Here is an 18,745-nt window from a genome sequence, read left to right on the forward strand (position 1 = left end):
TAGGGAGTGAGTGGGGGATTGCAGATTCTTGGGTGGTGCTTTCATAGTTGCAGAGAGAAGAAGAAACTGTCCAAAAATGAGTAATACTGTTGAAAACTATGAATTATTGACATAATGTTCAGCTTTGGTGTGTCAATTTTCCAGGGACTCTCAGCCTTACTGGTGAAGAAGAGATGATAGCTGTAGCATTTATTCAAGGATGGAAATTTCAAAGGAAGATGATCTGACAGAATGATTAAAAATAAAATAAAATAAATATTACTAAAACTGTCTAGTCTGGGCAGGAGAGAAGGGAAGAGCAGAAGTGGGAGAGTGCTAAGATCTGAATATGGTTTGTCCCTGCTGAAACTCACATTGAAATTTCATCCACATTATGAGATATTAAGAGGTGTGATCAGATGGGATATTAAAAAGGTATTTAGGGCCCTGTCCTCAAGAATGGATTAATTCATTCTTTTGATTCATATAAAGGGTTAATTTGCTTTTCTCAAGAGTGGATCTGGTATGAAAGCCTATTTGATTAGGTCTCTGCCACATTCTCTGACTCTGACCATGTGAGGCCCTGAGCTGCCTTAGGATTCTTCCAATGCAAAGGCCATCACTAAGATCACAGCCCTTCAAACTTGAACCAGATCCATGAGCCAAAATGAACTTCTTTCTTTATAAATTTCACCAGGCTATGGCATCATGTTATTCACAACTTAAAACAGTCCAAAATGGAGAGATGAGGAAGAGGGACCAATATCAGGAGATATCCAGGAGGTCCAAATAAGGAGGTGCAGTGTAAGGAGAGTGAGGTAGAAACAATGCACCCCCCATGTCCCACCACAGTCTCTAAGTCAAAAGCATGATGTAATTTTGGACTACTAATTATCCAACATTAACATAAAGGCTTGTGAGAGGGAGAGGGATTAATCTAGTGTAAATGCTTTCATTTTACCAGGCCAGAAACTGAGGAGTATTCTAATTCAGATCTAATTCTAATTCAGAACTTGAAGCCAAGAGTGGCAGAGCAGGGTCCAGGTCATCTTTAAGTTCAGAGTACTCTCCATGACAGCACTTGTACCTATTTTGGGTGACGCACCTTTTGGTGTTGGAAAAGGAGATAACATAGAGTCCATGTGATATTAAAAATCAACACTTCAAAAAATGAGTTTATGTTTCGCAGGTTCAAACAAGTATGTGTGTGGGGGGCTGCAGTACAGTTAAGTGAGATGTTCTTTAACAGAGATGAATTCAGAATGACAAAATAAATGTGAAACCAAAGTATGCCATTTGCTTTCATTCTCTGAACATTTCCTATAATTATTGATTATTTACATACAAATGTATCTAGCTCCACAAATGATTATATAGAGCACTTATTTATGAAACCTAGACCATTCCAATGTAATAATTTTTAATAATACTGCCTCATAGTTTTATTTGAAGGACAAACCTCTGACAATACGTTTTTAAATTTCAGAATATGTCTGTGAAATAGGTTGAAAATAGTATTATGAAAAATGTAGATAGAAAAGGCATTTTTACCAAATTTTTGAGATTATTTTTTTTTTTGGTGATACAGAGAATAGGGATTTGAACCCAGGGGTGCTCTACGCATAAGTTATATCCCAAAACCTTTTCATTTTTGAGACAGGGTCTCACTAAATTGCCCAGGCTGATCTTGAACTAGCAATCTTCTTGCAGGAATCTTCTGAGTCACTGGGAATATAAGCATGTACAACTGCACCAAGCTATATATTTTTTATTAAGAAAACTGAATAGGGCTGGGGTTGGGGCTCAGTGGTAGAGCACTCACCTGGCACACATGAGGCACTGGGTTTAATCCTCAGCACCACATAAAAATAAAATAAAGATATTGTGTCCACATACAACTTTAAAAATACATATTAAAAAAGAAAGAAGGAAAACTATTGAATAAATTTAATCTGGCAAATTCAGTATTTTCAACCCCCCCCAAAAAAAAAATCAGTGATAACTGACTTTGAATATAGTCCCCTTGTACAATATCCATGGATATATAATTATATGTATACTGACATTTACATGCATATCCACATGCATGTCCATATCCATATCTAAATATTCAACAGACATCTGGCTTGTCACAGGCAAAGGTGAATAGGCCCTAGAACAGGAGTGCTTATAAATCTTTATGTTTTTTACTGCAAAAGAATTTCAATGAACAAATGTTTGGGAGCAAAATAGAAAATTCCCTTTAGAATACCATAGTAACAACTGTTACAGGAAAGATGATAAACTTAGCACATTGTCAAAAATCCCACTTAAGCCATCCAAACATTGAGAAAATATTGAGAGTTTTGATTTTTTTCTGGTTTTATTTGTGTTTGTTTGGTTTTGTTTTGGGGGAGTTTTTTGTTGTTCTTGTTACTAGGGATTGAACTCAGCCTGACGTATGCAGGGTGAAAGTATGAAAAGAAACTGGATGTTTTGATAGCCTCAAAGTATTTTTTCCAAGATATTTACTATCAGTGAAGGGAAAGGTTCTAACTTTGCCATGGAGAAACCTGACAGATATCACCTTAACCAACTGATCAAGGTTAGTATTAGTACAGCCAGCAATGTCATGAAGGGCCCTCATTAGCAACCACCTAGAAGGATGCTGCCCTGAGGCCCTGCAATCACACTCACTGGAAGAGACATTATTTGGGGACATGAAGGTAAATGTTTACTATTGAAAGCCAGGTGGTGGGAAACACTGAAAGGAATGAGTATGAGTCCCAAGCTCATGGGAGGAGAGAATCAGTGTCAGAAGAGAGTTCAGAATGCTTCAGAGAGAAAAATCCAGGCACCAAAATCTCACCACATCTACCACATCATGACTATGTGGCATGACAAGGCAGTATAAGTCACTCTAACACATCTACCTTCATGGTGGAGTAATATCACAAAGACTCCCCCAGTTTAAGACTGAATTAAAGATCAAACATCACACTGAAAAGCTTGCAATAAGTCAGAAAGAGAGCTTGGTATCGTTATTAATGAAATGAAAATTATGTTTGCAAACTGGATTATTGGAACCTTGTCTTAAATGGGTGTGGGTATGATATGTAAGTCTCTATAAGACAGCTGCCAGGCTGAGACAAGTCTGCCATTTGGGGGGATGTAAATGATTATTTGCTATCAAAGCATCTAAAAATAATATTTCTGAAATATGTAGGATTTTTATAGAATGTATCGCCAAGAAAAAGCAAAGCAAGCTCTCCTTAAAGACTATTAAATTAGGAGTTCAGTAGAAAACTTTCAACTTTTCCCATCAATGGCTTTGACATTGGAGAGAAAGGTCCACAATATCAAGACACTGAAATTTCTTTTGATGATACCTGGAAGAAAATTCCACCTCCTATGTCTTCCTTATAACCAAAACAATGGGCAGTGTTATGGTTTGGATCATAAATGTCCCTCAAAAGCTCATGTGTTGAAGGCACAGTACCCCATGCAGCAGTGTCCAGAGGTGGGGCTTTTGAGGAGGTGATTAGATCACAAAGGCTCTGACCTCATGAATGGATTAATCCATTCATAGATTCATAGTTTAGTGGATTTTGGTGGGAGGGCTTTATAATAAAACCTCTGCCTCCTTCCACCTCCCTTTTACTTTCTTGAACACCTTGGGGTAGGTAGCTTTGTTCTATCACCTGCTCCCTATGATGATGTTCTGCCTTGCCACAGACTAAAAGCAATGGAGCCAGCCAACCATGAACTGAAATGTCTGAAACAGAGAGCTAAGATAAATCTTTCTGCCATTGAGTTGATTTTCTCACAGTGATGGAAAGTTGAGCAACACAGACAGTAAAGTTACTATTCAATGAAAGAACATCCAAACTCATTCAAACTATTTCAAACAAGAATGAATTATATTCTGCTTCAGAATGCTGCTAGACCCAAGTTTGTGATTCTATTGCTGAATTTGGGCAATTAGACAACAAAGTAAACATCAATACATAATAAGTGTGCATTTGTAATAATTTATACTGACCATGGCAGTTCTACTGATGAGTTAGCTATGAGCATGTTGGGCCTAAGGATTCAATGTTAAAACTCAATACTGAAAATTAAGTCATTCAAAGAAAGAATCACTTTGTTCAGAAAGATACTCAAATAAATTTGAGATAGAAAAGAGTTCCTCTTACTAATCTCATATAAGCTCCACCACCATACTCTCACAAAATAGAGTCCCTTAAAACACCAAGCAAATCCAGACATAGTACCCATCATAAATACAGGAGCTGACTTACACTTTCTTCAGGTCTAGGCAATGACTCTCCTGATAGCTTCCTTGGTTCTGGCTTTGTTCCAAGAACAATGTCCCAGATCTGCCTCTCATACTCTGCTGGCCATAGGCTGCCCCAAGCATTTATCATTTTACCAGACTGTCCTGAAGTATTTAACAAATCCATCATGGGCTTCTGATCACAGGACTCGGTTGTAAAACATCACCTGCATTGGGGTCTAAATGTTTGTGTCCCCTCCAAATTCATATGTTAAAACATAATCTCCATCCCCAGTGTGACAGGGTTAGGAAGTGAGACCTAGGAGGTGATTAAGTAATAATGTTCCTCCCTCAGGAATGGGATTCATGCCCAAATAAGAGAGGTCCCAGACAGCTGCCCTGGCAGAGAGAAATCACCAACTATAAACAAAGAAAAGGGCCTTTTCCAAACTCCAGACCTGTCAGTGCCTTGATCAGGGACTTCCCAGCCTCCAGAACAGTGAAATATAAATCTCCATTGTCTATAAGCCACTGATTCTGTGGATTTTGCTATAGCAGCCTGAATAGACCAAAACAGCCTGTAAGGTCACATTCAAACCACATTTGAACTCTAACCCTTCTGTTGCAAATCTTGGTAAGGACACAATTGAAATACAGTCATCCACAATAATAAAAGTTTGGGGGACAGATGAAGTGGCATCCTACAAATTAACAACAGTACAACAAGTGTTTGTAAGATCATTGCCACATTTTAAAGGGCAAGAGTTGAATGACAGTATTTTTGAAGTTCTGTGTAATAATCACCCACATTCCTCAATCACCCTTCTTTTAGTAAAAGAGAGGCTGTGAAGAGCCACAGGCTCTGTGCCAAAGGGTAACCTTTAGAAATATTAATAGGGGGCCTTTGCCAAATTAATAGGATCAAGTTCTTTTCATGAACATAATACAGTAATAAGATGAAAACTCACTTTATTGTTATTTGCTCCAAAAATAAAATCTATGCAAAAGCTTTAAGGCTTTCTTAAATCCCATCCAGAGGGTTTCTACTAATGGGAAAGTTTTAAAATCCTATTATAATGCAGCTTAACTTCTGGAAAGGTTTCATTTCACAAAAGTCTAAAAAAGGCTTGACTGAGTTCTAAATAAAGAGGTATGAAAATTATACTTGTGTAAGTGCATATGTATATATAATGCATAATATGCATATAAATATGTATAATACTATATACCACATATAATTACAACATAATAAAACTTCTTCTAAAACCTTCCAAGGGCCTATATTTACCTGTGATAAAATTCATGAAATCATTATAACTATGCTATCTAAAAGCAAACAAAGAAACAGACATTCATTTCACAATCTTTTAAGATTTTTCAGTGCTGAGGACTGAACTTCATACATAGTAGGCAAGCAACCACTCAGCTACATCGACAGTCACAGAATCCTGAATATTCCATGGCACTAAAGAAAAATTTTAGCAAGACCCTGACATTAATATGCTTTTAAAGGTATCCAATTTTTAAAACTGATAAGCACTTAAAGAACCAGAGAAAGAGAGGAACGCTGTGAACTAACCACTGAAAATCTGAAGTGCATATGCAGGTCTACATACAGAGAGAGCATTCTTCAAATCAAAATGCTTGTTCACCTGCTCTGATGAAAATAACATTTATTTAAAATTTTCATGGGATGTAAGTAATATTTTAAGCCTTTGCCCCTACCAGGAGGCACAGTCATAACTTTCTGTTCTGGAGATGAGAAAACCAAGACTCAAGAAAGTTAAGTGATTACTGGAGGTCACTGTGCTATTATAGCACAGCAAAACCTCTAACCTAGGCCTTCTGATTACAGTTATTGCTTTTGTAAAAAAAAAAAAAAGTAAATTACAATGCACTGTCCTAGGCTCTGAAAGGATTCTAAGAAGAATCTGGCCCAGTTGTTACTATCCATGAAATTTCAAAGACATCCAAGTCTCATGGACACAATGAGTATGTTTATTCGTTAGAAAGATGATGATGTTTTTCAAAAAGGAAGAATGAAGAAGATGTCATCGGGTATACATTTGAACTGGGTAGCAAAAACCAAGTAGAGGGATAGAGTAGCACAGATTCAAGGGGTTCTACAACTCCTCATATGCTCTATAATTAGTCTACCCAGAAATCTGTGTAATACGCAAAATCAGTCATTTCCAATCTCACGCCCTTTGAACGCCTCAGTCTTTCAGAGAATTGTAATGAGGATGCTGGAAATGGGGCATTGCCAATAGTAATGAATGTTTCTGCTTTTTAATGATGTTTAAGAATTTCAATTATAATCAAGTAAATGAACTTACTTCGGGAGAGATTCTCAAGGGCTTTCCCGAGCTTCTTGCTCTCTTGAAGGATGTGGTTCAATTCATCAAAATCCCGGCTTCCTGGTTTAGTCCGCCAGTTCCACTTAGGATGCTCTACTGCCCTTGGCACTATGTTTAAAAAAAATGGTTATTTCATAAGCATGCTGTATAACCACACAAACTCACTATTCATTATTATGTGAAAGACTGAACCAAGATCAATGTACAGAATTTTATAAATGCTTAACTTGGAGATAGTCCTCTTATGAGCCAGCAGAAAGGAAGATATAATGTTGGGCTTGAAGAAAATGTTTTAACTGAACAGGTCAGGAAAGTCTGGCAGATTTATTTAAAAGAGGGAAATTCAGGTATTAATGTAGAACTAATCATTTCTGTAACTTAAGGGAAACACACGAAGCGTATTTTGTATTATATTACCAGCTTAAAAATAATTAATTCTTTATGACCAACTACTTTTAAGACATTCTACATATGTTTTCTAAAAAAATCATGTAAGACTAAGCGCATGTATTTACCTTCACTTTTTCCCAAGATCTCACTAAAATTATGCCATGATCAAGCGATTTTTTTTTCTCTCTCGAAGAAGAATTAATTGAAGAAAGAGAAAGGACAGTGTGAGGTAAGATTTTTGTTTTTTTCTGCAAAATACAAAATGAACTGATGAGTGGTAACTGGATTTGGCAAGGCAGAGACAACTGAAATCTAAGTCCCTAAAGAGAGGGATGCCAAGAGAGTAAAGGGTTCACACTATTTGAACATTAAAGCATTAATTGAAGAGAACAATGTCAAAGTAATTTTGTTTTCCAGATTTAAGGGGTTAATCTAACTAATATGCAGCACAATTTAAGACATATTGGCAAAAGAAAATTTAAATAGTGACAATAAAGAAAATATTCTAAATGCTTTTGTGGACAAAAATAGCAAATCAAATCGATATTAGACTTCTCAATGGCAATACTTGCCCTAGAAGACAGGGGGGAAGATTCTTTAAAATTCCAACTAAATATTATTTATGACTCAGAATTTAATACCGGATAAAGAACCAAAGAAGATATTCAAAGGACTCAAGAATTGATCTCACAGGCACTGTTTCTCAGAAAGCTACAATTGTAGATGCCCCAGTAAAATGAGCCAAAGAACAGATTTGAAATTTAGGCAACAAGTGACTTCCCAAAAGGAAAAGTAAAGGGGATTTCTCAAGATGATTGTGAAGAATGATTTAAATGATTTAAAGAGACAGCTGAGAAAGTGTCAAGAAGCCCAGAAGTCAAGAATAGAGCAAGAAAACAGAAGACTGGAGGAGAGAGGTCTCCAAAGCCTTCTGAAAAATACAAAATAGCATAAAGTGAAATAGAAGTTCCAGTTACTTGATGTGTCTGATCATATTGAGAAGGTCTAATTCTTTGGGCAGGATTTGATGAAGCATTAATGATGGGTATACAGAAAACAAAATAATCAGAAAAGAAAAAAATTGCTAATTCTAGAAAAAAAATAATAGTTGGACACTGTATGACCCAATGGTGAAAACTATACATTAATATAGTCTGATAACATTGATACACAGCATATTCTCAACCAACATGTGGAGTAACTACTATACTGCCCAGCTGAGGTGGGATTTGGCATTCAAAGCACAGAAATGAAGGTGGAGGGTCAAGAGATGATGCCCAAATTGAAAAAGTAAAAGAATTGAGTTGGTATCTTATACATTTAGATATGTAAGAGGAGTCAACAGGAACATCTAAAGGTATTGAAAATTAGTCTAGGTTAGGAGCAGAGTTGGGGGAAAAGAAGGAAACTACTATCTCATAGTACCATTTTACTTTTTAAGTCATGTAGAGATTTTTTTGTTGTTTGTTTTTTAATACAGAGGATTAATCTCAGGGGTGCTTTACCCCTGAACCACATCCTCATCTCTTTATTTTTTTGTTTCGAGACAGGGTCTCACTAAGTTGCTGAGGTTGGCCTTGAAACTTCAATCCTCCTGCCTCAGCCTCAGGAGTCACTGGGATTATGACAGGTGTGTGCCACTCTACCCAGCTACATTTTATTTTGGTGAAAATAAAATAAAATTTAAAAAGTATTTTTTTGGTAAGGATATAGTACATAGTCTCCAACTATTGAAATATATCATTTTGCCACCTTTAAAAAAAGGAATCTGATGATATCTCTGATACTGAGAAATGACTGACCTTTTCATGACCCAACAATCTTATGGCTGGTAAGTCAGCAAAAAAAAAAAAAATGTCACATCTGTACTGGGCACAGTGGGGCACACCTGTAATCCCAGCAACTTTTCAGGCTGAGACAGGAGGATTGCAAGTTTGAGGCAAAACTCAGCAACTTAGCGAAGCCCTAGGCAACTTAGTGAGCCCTCTCTCAAAATAAAAAATCAAAACGGGCTGGGGATGTGGCTCAGTGGTAAACCGCCTTAGGGTTCAACCCCAGTATTAAAAAAAAAAGAAAGAAAGAAAGAGGTCTGGGCTGGGGTTGTAACTGAGTGGCAGAGCTCTTGCCTAGCACATGTAAGGCACTGGGTTCAATCCTCAGCAACACATAAAAATAAATAAATAAAATAAAGGCATTGTGTCCATTTACAACTAAAAAAAAATTTTTAAAGAAATAAATGGCACACCTGTACTTGTGTATATGTTCAAAATTGTTTATTTTCACAGAAAGTGAAAGTTATTTTTTTTTAATTTCAGCAAATAATTTCCATATACCCTGGAAAAAATGTAAATGTCCTTCAACAGAGAAAGAGCTGAATAAATTATGGTACATTCACCCCATGCTACAGCATGAAATTATTAAAAAGTATAAGTTAAATCTAAGTTTATTACCATGGAGATATTTCCCTGACGCATTTTAAAATAATAAAAACGAGTTGCTTGAGTAGTTGTATAGTTGAGGACCAATTTTTTACAGCAAATTACCCACACATATTATATATGCTGTGTGCACAAAAAGGTGCAAAAAGCTAAAGCTATATCTGGAAGAATTAAATTTGATGGATGAGAACTGGAGAGTGACTATTTCTTTTGCCACATATCTATATTTTTTAATTGTCAAAATAAGCAAATATTGCTCCTATCATTAAATAAACCTAAAAATTAAAATTAAAACAAAAATGTACCTGCTTCACCAAGCTTCTCTTAGTTTAAGGGGCCCTGGGACGGAGGCAGTAGTTTACATTAACACTTGGATGTTCAAGCAGTCGAGTGTAGACAGGGTGATTGTGATCAACCTAGAAAACAACTGTAGGCACGCTGCTGTCACATTAAGGTCATTTCCCAAGGGACCCCTATAGGTGAGCCCAAGGCTAAGAGAGAGAAGCTGAGATGAGGGAGCAGATAAAATGATATTTGTACCAGATTCTTCAAAACATTGTTCCACACTTCAGTTTTCTTTGAATGATTTCTCTAATTTGCATCTTCCATCACCACATTATCTAGTTTCCTGAAAATTACCATGTGCTATCAAGGTCCTACTGTCTTCTTGTTCTTTGACTTATTAATTTACAGAACAAGAGCATATATTTAAAAAAAAAAACAGTCCCAGTCAATTTCCCCAGATAATCACCTGTCAAGGCCCCACTGCCCATCATCAGCTGAGCTCTGCACCTGCAGACCCACCACCTGAATGCACCAACAAGGACAAGCCCAGGTGAGACCAGAATAAACAATGACCCAACAACCCAAAATCATGAGGAACTAAAAATCTATGACTTTACATCATCAAGTCTGGGAGGGTATATGCAGCACAATAGAAAAAAGATACCACACAAAAATGATACCACACTCAAGAAATTCTCCTACGCAACTATGGAGAGAAACTAAGGACAAGTTCTTTTGATTTTTTGTAGCTTGTAATAATTTGATACATACATGGTACATGACTTATGGGAACCAAATCTAAGACAACCAAAGTGACAGTTCAATCAAGGTCAAGTCAACTGTGCAAGGTGATTTCAAAAGCGGGTTGGATACATTATAGAAGGAAATTTGGGAGGTCATCCATCCAGTAGGTATCCTTCAAATGAGAATATATCTGTAAAATGTTCTAATGGACTAAAAACTTTACTTAGGTCACACTTCATTTCAAAACTTGGTTCTACAATTTAAATGTATTTCATAAAATTATCCCCAGAAGAACTGGATACCAGTGGAACAGTGTCACTGAACAGACTTACAGGAAAGGATATCAACATCTGAGATCAGAGGGGATCCTTAAGGCTACTGAGTCAAAGAACACTCCAGTGAAAACTCCGACCATCATGCCTTGAGGTAGTAGTCCTTCACAATGAGGTTTCTACTTTGCAGAACTGCCTATTGTATACTAAGCCTGGCAAATTTTGGAATAATGATTTTATCAGTCAAATTTTTGACTCAATGTGAATTCCACCAACACTTTCTTGTATGGGTTAAAAGAATAAATTTTATGTTTCTTCCTCATGACTTTTGAAATATTGCTTATCCGTTTCCTTTAAGTTGAAATCAGAACCCTCTTTTACTGATGAGTGTGTAAAACTACAACCTCTACAATGGAGAATCCAGCATCATCACTCAGAGTACAACTGCAATCCCACTTCTTTCTCTTTTGTTCTTATTCGATACATGAAAACATTACAACTATATATATATATATATATATATATATATATATATATATATATAAACATGATGTTCCAAACATTTATAATACACCCCTAGGGCCAGCAAATGCTGATCATGGCTAAGTTTGGGAGGGTACATGCATCATTTTCTTTACAGTAAAACATTCAGTTCCTGTCTTCTAGGTTTTTGAAAGACTCAGTATATTACTATTAAGCACAGTCACCCTTCAGTGCAATAGCATACCAGGTCAAGTCAACTGTCCTAACTGTAACTTAGTACCCATTGATAAACCTCTACCAATGATAAACCCATTGATAAACCTCTTTCTGAATCAGTTTCAAATTATTATACCTTTCAGTTGTTTTCTAAAATTCAATAAATCTTAAATCTTATCTGAAAGTTCATGTAAGTACTCAATTTTCATTTTAAATGTGCGAGGAATATCTCAGTAGTATATTTATGATACATTTAAAATTGATTATAATGAGAACATCACTGTGTGCTGCCTTCTGTATTTCCATATTGTGATTTTTTCAGATACTGTTCTTTCATCTTCATTCTCTTACATTTATGTAATTTGTATTTTCTACACAGGTGCACTGTCTCTTCCTTTTTGTCCTAAAATCTATAAATATTGAGCTATTTCTCTTTGTAGATACCATGCTAATATAAGAATACTAAACAATGAGAAAACTGAGAAATATTCCCTTGATGCAAAAGCCTCAATAAAACTACTGAGGGATGGTTTCAGTTTGGGGTATTAATTTAAACCAACATACTTACCTTGGTTTTCTGAACTGGATCATAAATATGAAATGGTTATAAAGAGTCAGCATACACTATCAACCACAGAAAATTATGGAAAATGACATTCTTGTAATTTCTGTGAGTATCTTATTCACTCCCAGTAGCCATTCCACTTGCTACATAACTAGAAGAAATACTTAATACCACATGGCAAACCTTCAATGAATCTTACCTACCTTACCTATGACAAATAACCATTGAAAATGCTAACATAATATTGTCTTACAGATCTTTGCCCTCCATAAGTTGCACTGTATAAGTGCTGGGTTTTGTTGTTATTGTTATCTGAAATTTTATAACTTCTAAACTCATATTTGTGAACACTAGAATATATTTTAGCATTAACTGATCCTTAAATTATCCTCATTTACCCCTTCATTAATGTAATAATTTATCCACTCATTCACTGTAACTTCATATGGCACAAACTGTGTGGTGGATTGTTGAGAGCCACAGCCGAGTCGGAATGGCCCCTGGCATTTTGCCAGAAGTATTGGTTGAGAGGCGAGCCATTAAGATGATGCTGGATTGATTCAATTGTATATAGAACCCTGCTGTCCGCCTCCAGCGCCCACTACTTTGGAGTTCTCGTGGGGATTTCCTGGGGAGTTCACATTGGTTGGGGAAGTTCGGGTGGAGGGAGTTCCAGTTGGTGTGATGTCCTGGAGAGGAGCGGCGTAGGTGGCTTTCAGGAGAGTTCCCGGGGAGTGTGCATGGAGTGCTGTTGGAGTTCAGGCAATAAAGTTTCCTTTTGAACATACAAGTGTTGTGTGGTGGCTTGGTGATTTATACCCAGCCAGACTGCGGCATTTGGTGGCCCGTTAGGGGAACGCCTGAAGCTTGAGGGTAAGTGAAATTGCTCACCCCTGAGGGAAGGCGAGAGAATGGGTGACCATTTCAAAAAACAATGTGTTCTTGTTTTGTATTTGTTTCAAGCTGCCTGTCCCTAGAAATTGCTCAGGCAAACTGGGAAAAATGGTTGGCTCAAGGTTTGAAGTTGTTCAGCCCTGAGGAAGAGAGAAAGATAGACCACGAAAATACATTTCAAGAAAATAGGAAAATTGATACAATGCATTTTTGTTCCGTTTGTTTTCATTCTGTTTCGGTTTTGTTTTGTGTTATCTTTATAGTAGAAATATGGGATCAGAAATTAGTAAAAAACAAACCGAAAGAGTGTTAAGTAAATTGTTAGAGGTCCAGACTAGGGTAGAAAACAGGTTAGATCAAGCAAAAGAGAAGGTCTCTCGAGCTAGTCAGACAAAGGAAGAAAATTTAAAGGAAGAAGGGCCATCAGGAGGGAAAAAGTTACAACAGGAGGCTGCTACTAACACCTTTCTATCACCAGAGGGCGAAAGTGTCCAACCAACAAATCCACCTATGGGGCCCCTAACCCCCATAGTTGATAGATGGGATCCTGGGGCAGGACCTCAAAGATTAGCATGCCCTGTACTTGAGCAGACAGGAGGGCAACGAATTCACCGTGCTTTAGATTTCAAAACAGTGAAGCAGTTAAAGGAGGCTGTAACAACCTATGGTCCCCAAGCACCCTTCATTGTAAGCATGGTCGAATCCATTACCAACTTGGACATGATGCCAGCAGACTGGACTAGTATGTGTAAAGCTGTGCTAAATGGAGGGCAATATTTGTTATGGAAGGTTGCCAATAAGGAATTTTGCACAGAGACTGCTAGGCGAAATGCAGCAGCTGGTTATCCTCAGAGAAATCTAGATATGTTGTTAGGAAAATGACCTTATGAGGTTCAGCTGCAACAAATTGCATATGATCCTGCCATATACTCACAAATTTCTGCAGATGCAGTTAGGGCATGGAAGAACTTTACAAGGACATGGAGATTTAGAAGGTCAATTATCTAAGGCAATACAAGGAGCTAATGAACCTTACGCTGAATTTGTAGATAGGCTTATTCAAACAGCTACCAGAGTTTTTGGGGATACAGATCAAGCAATGCCATTAATTAAACAGCTAGCCTATGACCAAGCAAACAAAGGGTGTGGGAAGGTCATTAGACCATGGAAACATGAAGATTTAAACACATATATAAAATTATGTAGAGACATTAATGAACAAGGGCAAGTCTTGGAAGCTGCAGTACAACAGGCTTTAGACGCCAGGCCAAAAACATGCTACAATTGTGAAAAAACAGGACATTTTAAAAGGAATTGCCCCATAGGAGGAGGGTTTAACAAAACTTGGTATCAAAGGGGTAGAATACCGGGTATTTGCCCATGATGCCGTAGAGGGAGACATTAGGCTAATGAATGCCATCCTCAAACCACCATAGAGGGTACTCCGTTATCAAAAAACGGACAAGGACCAGGTGTTTACCCATGTTATCGTGGAGAAAGGCATCGGGCTCCATTGCTAAAAAACAGACAGGGGGGCCCAATGCTCCAGGGCCCATGACCACAAATATATGGGGCACCGGAGGAACCCAGCAACACCATCAGGGTAGTGCCCAGGACACATTATCCATCAGATCTCTCATCAGACTAACCAGAGGGAGCACAGGGTTGGACATCTTCGCCTCTGCCAGAGCAGTACTAACTCCAGAGATGGGAGTTCAAATCATTCCCACAGGGGTAAAAGGACCTCTTCCCAAAGGAACAGTAGGCTTATTATTAGGACACAGTTCTTCTATTCTAAAAGGACTTATGATAAGTCCTGGGGTAATTGATCCTGATTATGAAGGTGAAATAAAAATTATAGCTAGTTCTCCAAGAGGTATATCAGTAATTTCATCAGGATATAGAATACCACAGTTATTAATAATACCCAGCCTGCATGATAAATTTTCCAGTAGTACTATAGAAAGAGGTTCCAGGGGATTAGGCTCCATAGGTGTAGATTGGGCTATGCTTTCTTTAAATTTAGATTCTCGCCCAATGCTAAAACTAAATATTCAAAGACATGAATTTAATGGGCTACTGGACACAGGTGCAGACCTTAGCATCATCTCTCGTCAAGAATGACCGAAACATTGGCTATTAACACAAGCCACTCAAATGCATCAAGGCCTAGGAGTGGCAACTAATCCCCATAGAAGTGCAAAGGTATTAGATTGGAAGGATACTGAAGGATGTGAAGGAACTGTACAGTCATATGGATTGAATCATCTTCCTATAAATTTATGGGGACGAGATGTCCTAGACCAATTAGGTTTGACATTAACAAATAACATCAATCCAAATGTGCCCACTATTATGGCTAGACAAGGTTTTAGGAAAGGAAAAAGATTAGGAGAAAAAGGACAAAGTATAGTGGCGTCAATACAAATAGATCAAGAAATAGACATGGATTGGGTTTGCAAGAGGGGGTCACTGAGACAATAAAAATTATTTGGAAATCAGAAAGACCAGTATGGGTTCCTCAGTGGCCCCTGACTAAAGAAAAAACACAAGCAGCCCATGACCTGGTCAAATAATTAGCGGAGGGACATATACAACCTTCCGTATCTCCCCATAATACTCCCACTTTTGTCATCAAAAAGAAATCTGGTAAATGGAGATTATTGCAAGATTTAAGAGCCATTAATAATGAGATGGTTATTATGGGACCTGCTCAATCAGGGATTCCTCAATTGTCTGCTTTGCCAAAAACCTGGTATGTTTTAGCTATAGATATTAAAGATTGGTTTTTTTCAATTCCAATTCATCCTGAGGATAGTCCATGTTTTGCATTTACTATCCCTGCACTGAATCATGAAGGTCCTGACCAGAGATATGAATGGAAAGTACTCCCTCAAGGGATGGCTAACAGCCCAACTATGTGTCAAATTTATGTTAACAAAGCAATCCAGCCACGTAGAAATCAAAATCCTGAACTACAAATATTTCACTATATGGACAAAGTATTATTAGCACACAAAGATAAAAACACATTGCTAGAATGTTATGCCACACTTACAAATTTATTAAAAAAATTATAATCTAGAGATAGCAATACATACAGAACAACTAAATTTTCCAATTAATTATTTAGGAGTTCTATTATCCTTGACCATGGTCCATCCACCAAAAATTCAAATACGAGTAGATCAACTCAAATCACTTAACGACTTTCAAAAGTTATTAGAAGACATAAATTGGATAAGGCCTTATCTAGGTATACCAACAGGAGAGTTGGGACCTTTATTTGATATCCTAAAAGATCCATCAGATCCAAATTCACCCCAATTGTTAACACCTGAAGCAAGAAAGGCATTAAAAATCATTGAAACATATATGGAAAATATGCATTTGGATAGAATTGATATGTTTGCCTTTATTATTTATTGTACTACCAACAACAAATATTCCTACAGGAGTATTTTGGCAAGAAGGTCCATTATTGTGGATACATTTATCTTATTCTCCTAACACTATTCTTACTGGGTATCCTGAGGCTATAGGACAATTGATACTGAAAGGAATAAAAGCAGCAAAAGGAGTGTTTGGAATTTCTCCCAATAAAATTATTACTCCATATACTATGGATCAAATTGATGAGTTAGCTAATGAGTTAAATACTTGGGCAATAATCATGTGTAAATCTAATGTTTCATTTGATAATCACTTACCATCTAATCCTTTGCTGTCTTTTTGGTATTCGCATCCTATAGTTTTTCCAAAAATGACAAGAAAAACACCTATCATGAATGCTCCAAATATATTCACTGATGGGTCAAATAATGGTACAGCAGCAGTAGTTACCCCTGAACAAACTTTTACATTTTTAGTACCCAAACAACCAGCTCAAAAGCTAGAGCTTAATGCAGTATTACAAACTTTTGTGATGTTTAAAGATTCTGTATTTAATTTATTTTCTGATAGTCAGTATATAGTTAATACTATAGTATCCCTTAAATATGCTGGTAGGATTTCCCCTTCCTCTACTGTTTTCTATTTGTTTTCCACTATACAAAGTCTAATCTGGGACAGAAAAGATCCATTCTTTATAGGACATATCAGGGCACATACAGGATTGCCTGGAGCCCTTTGTTTGGGCAATGATTTAGCAGATAAAACTACACATGACATACATATTTTTTCTACTCTAGAAAAAGCTACAAATTTTCATAAAAGGTTCCATGTCAATGCTAATACTTTACAAAAGCGTTTTAAAATAACTAAGGAAGGAACAAGCTAGACAAATAATAAAACATATCAAAATTGTGTGACCTTTTTACCACAAGTTAATCTTGGAGTCAATCCTAGAGGAATGATACCTAACCATATTTGGCAGATGGATGTCACACACTTGCCAGAATTTGGAAAATTAAAATATTTGCATGTTACAGTTGATACTTCTTCTGGATTTTTGATTGGCTCCCTTCATGCCGGAGAAAAAAACTAAAGATATTATAGCTCATTGCTTACAAAATTTTGCCACTGTGGGCATCCAAAACAGTTAAAAACAGATAATGGTCCTGGCTATACTTCTACCTCTTTTAAGCAATTTTGCTCATCATTTGGTATTACTCATATAACAGGAATCCCATAAAATCCACAAAGACAAGGCATAGTTGGAAGAGCTCAGCAAACTATTAAAATTTACTTATTAAAGCAAAAAGAGGGAATTGGGAAGGGGTATATATCCCCCAGAGATAAACTTAAAATAACCCTTTTTACTCTAAACTTTTTAAATTTGGATTCATCAGGGCTTAGTGCTGCAGAAAGGCATATGTGTCCAAAAAATGTACATAAGCCCAAGGTACTTTGGAAGGATATTCTAACAGGACAATGGAAAGGTCCTGACCCAGTGATTTTCTGGAGTCAGGGATCTGTTTGTGTGTTTCCACAGGGAGAACAGCAGCCAATTTGGATTCCAGAGAGACTAACTAAAGCAATTTCTACAGACCAAAAAGAAGATGACTTGGTTCAAATCCATAACAGCTGATATCCTTACATCTGCAACAGTGGTTCTCCCACACCTGGAGGCTAATGAATAATGAACAGCATTAGAGCCTATTTCAAATGTGAAAAACCTTGGGGCTTGCTTGTGGGAATACCTTCAGACCCATATGCAAGATACAGGAAAAAGGATGGGATATCCAAAGAAGAGTCAAACCCAGGATGCCTTTTTCAATATGTATTTTATTATTGCCTTTTCCCACATCATGAGGTTCTATTTTATTTTTTGAGCTCATACAGACCTAGGTTAATATTTTTCTGATCAGTTCTATTTTTTGACTGTGGAGTTTTTAAACATTGCAATGGAGATTTCACCTTTGAAAAGCTACAAGGCCTTTACTATTATATTATGTATTGTACGTATTGTGTTATGTGTGCAAACTTCTGTTTGTGTTGTATGTCTGTATGTGTGTATGTCCATATATCATATATGAGGAGCGCTCATGAGAAAATGGATCCAAATATTTTTTTTTTATTCACGTGATTTAAATGGTTTAATTTAAATTGGGTAAACAGCTGTTGAGGATTGTTTTAATATGTGAACAAAAAAGGAGGTTAACAGATCTGCTTGTTTATTTTCACCTTTCCTTTTCATTATATTTAATAATTCTGTTCAGGATAATGTAAATTGTTCAGAAAATTGGTTTCTTAGTGCCTGCTGGAATGTTACATATTTTTTTTTTAACCATCATTGCCAGAATTCCTATCTTCATCCCAGTGCCGGTGAAGACAAAGATAAAACCAAACCACAGCTTCTACGATAGCTATTACTACAAACTGTATAAACTGATGCATCAATGAATAATAACTCAACAAGTGATGCT

At 36.8% G+C, this 18,745-nt stretch overlaps 1 protein-coding gene across 1 annotated transcript in view; it reads right to left on the reverse strand.

Annotated features, from left to right (window-relative positions):
• CUNH8orf34 (chromosome unknown C8orf34 homolog) overlaps positions 1–18,745 on the reverse strand; it is a 404,315-nt gene that overhangs the window by 289,282 nt on the left and 96,288 nt on the right. The window contains 1 exon segment of the mRNA XM_046428478.2: positions 6,571–6,699. Within this exon segment, the coding sequence (XP_046284434.2) occupies positions 6,571–6,699 (129 nt within the window).

This window comes from Marmota monax, unplaced genomic scaffold, assembly GCF_021218885.2.
Source record: "Marmota monax isolate L192 unplaced genomic scaffold, Marmota_monax_Labrador192_F-V1.1 WCK01_AAM20220418_F8-fsc00044, whole genome shotgun sequence".
Lineage (NCBI taxonomy): Eukaryota > Metazoa > Chordata > Mammalia > Rodentia > Sciuridae > Marmota > Marmota monax.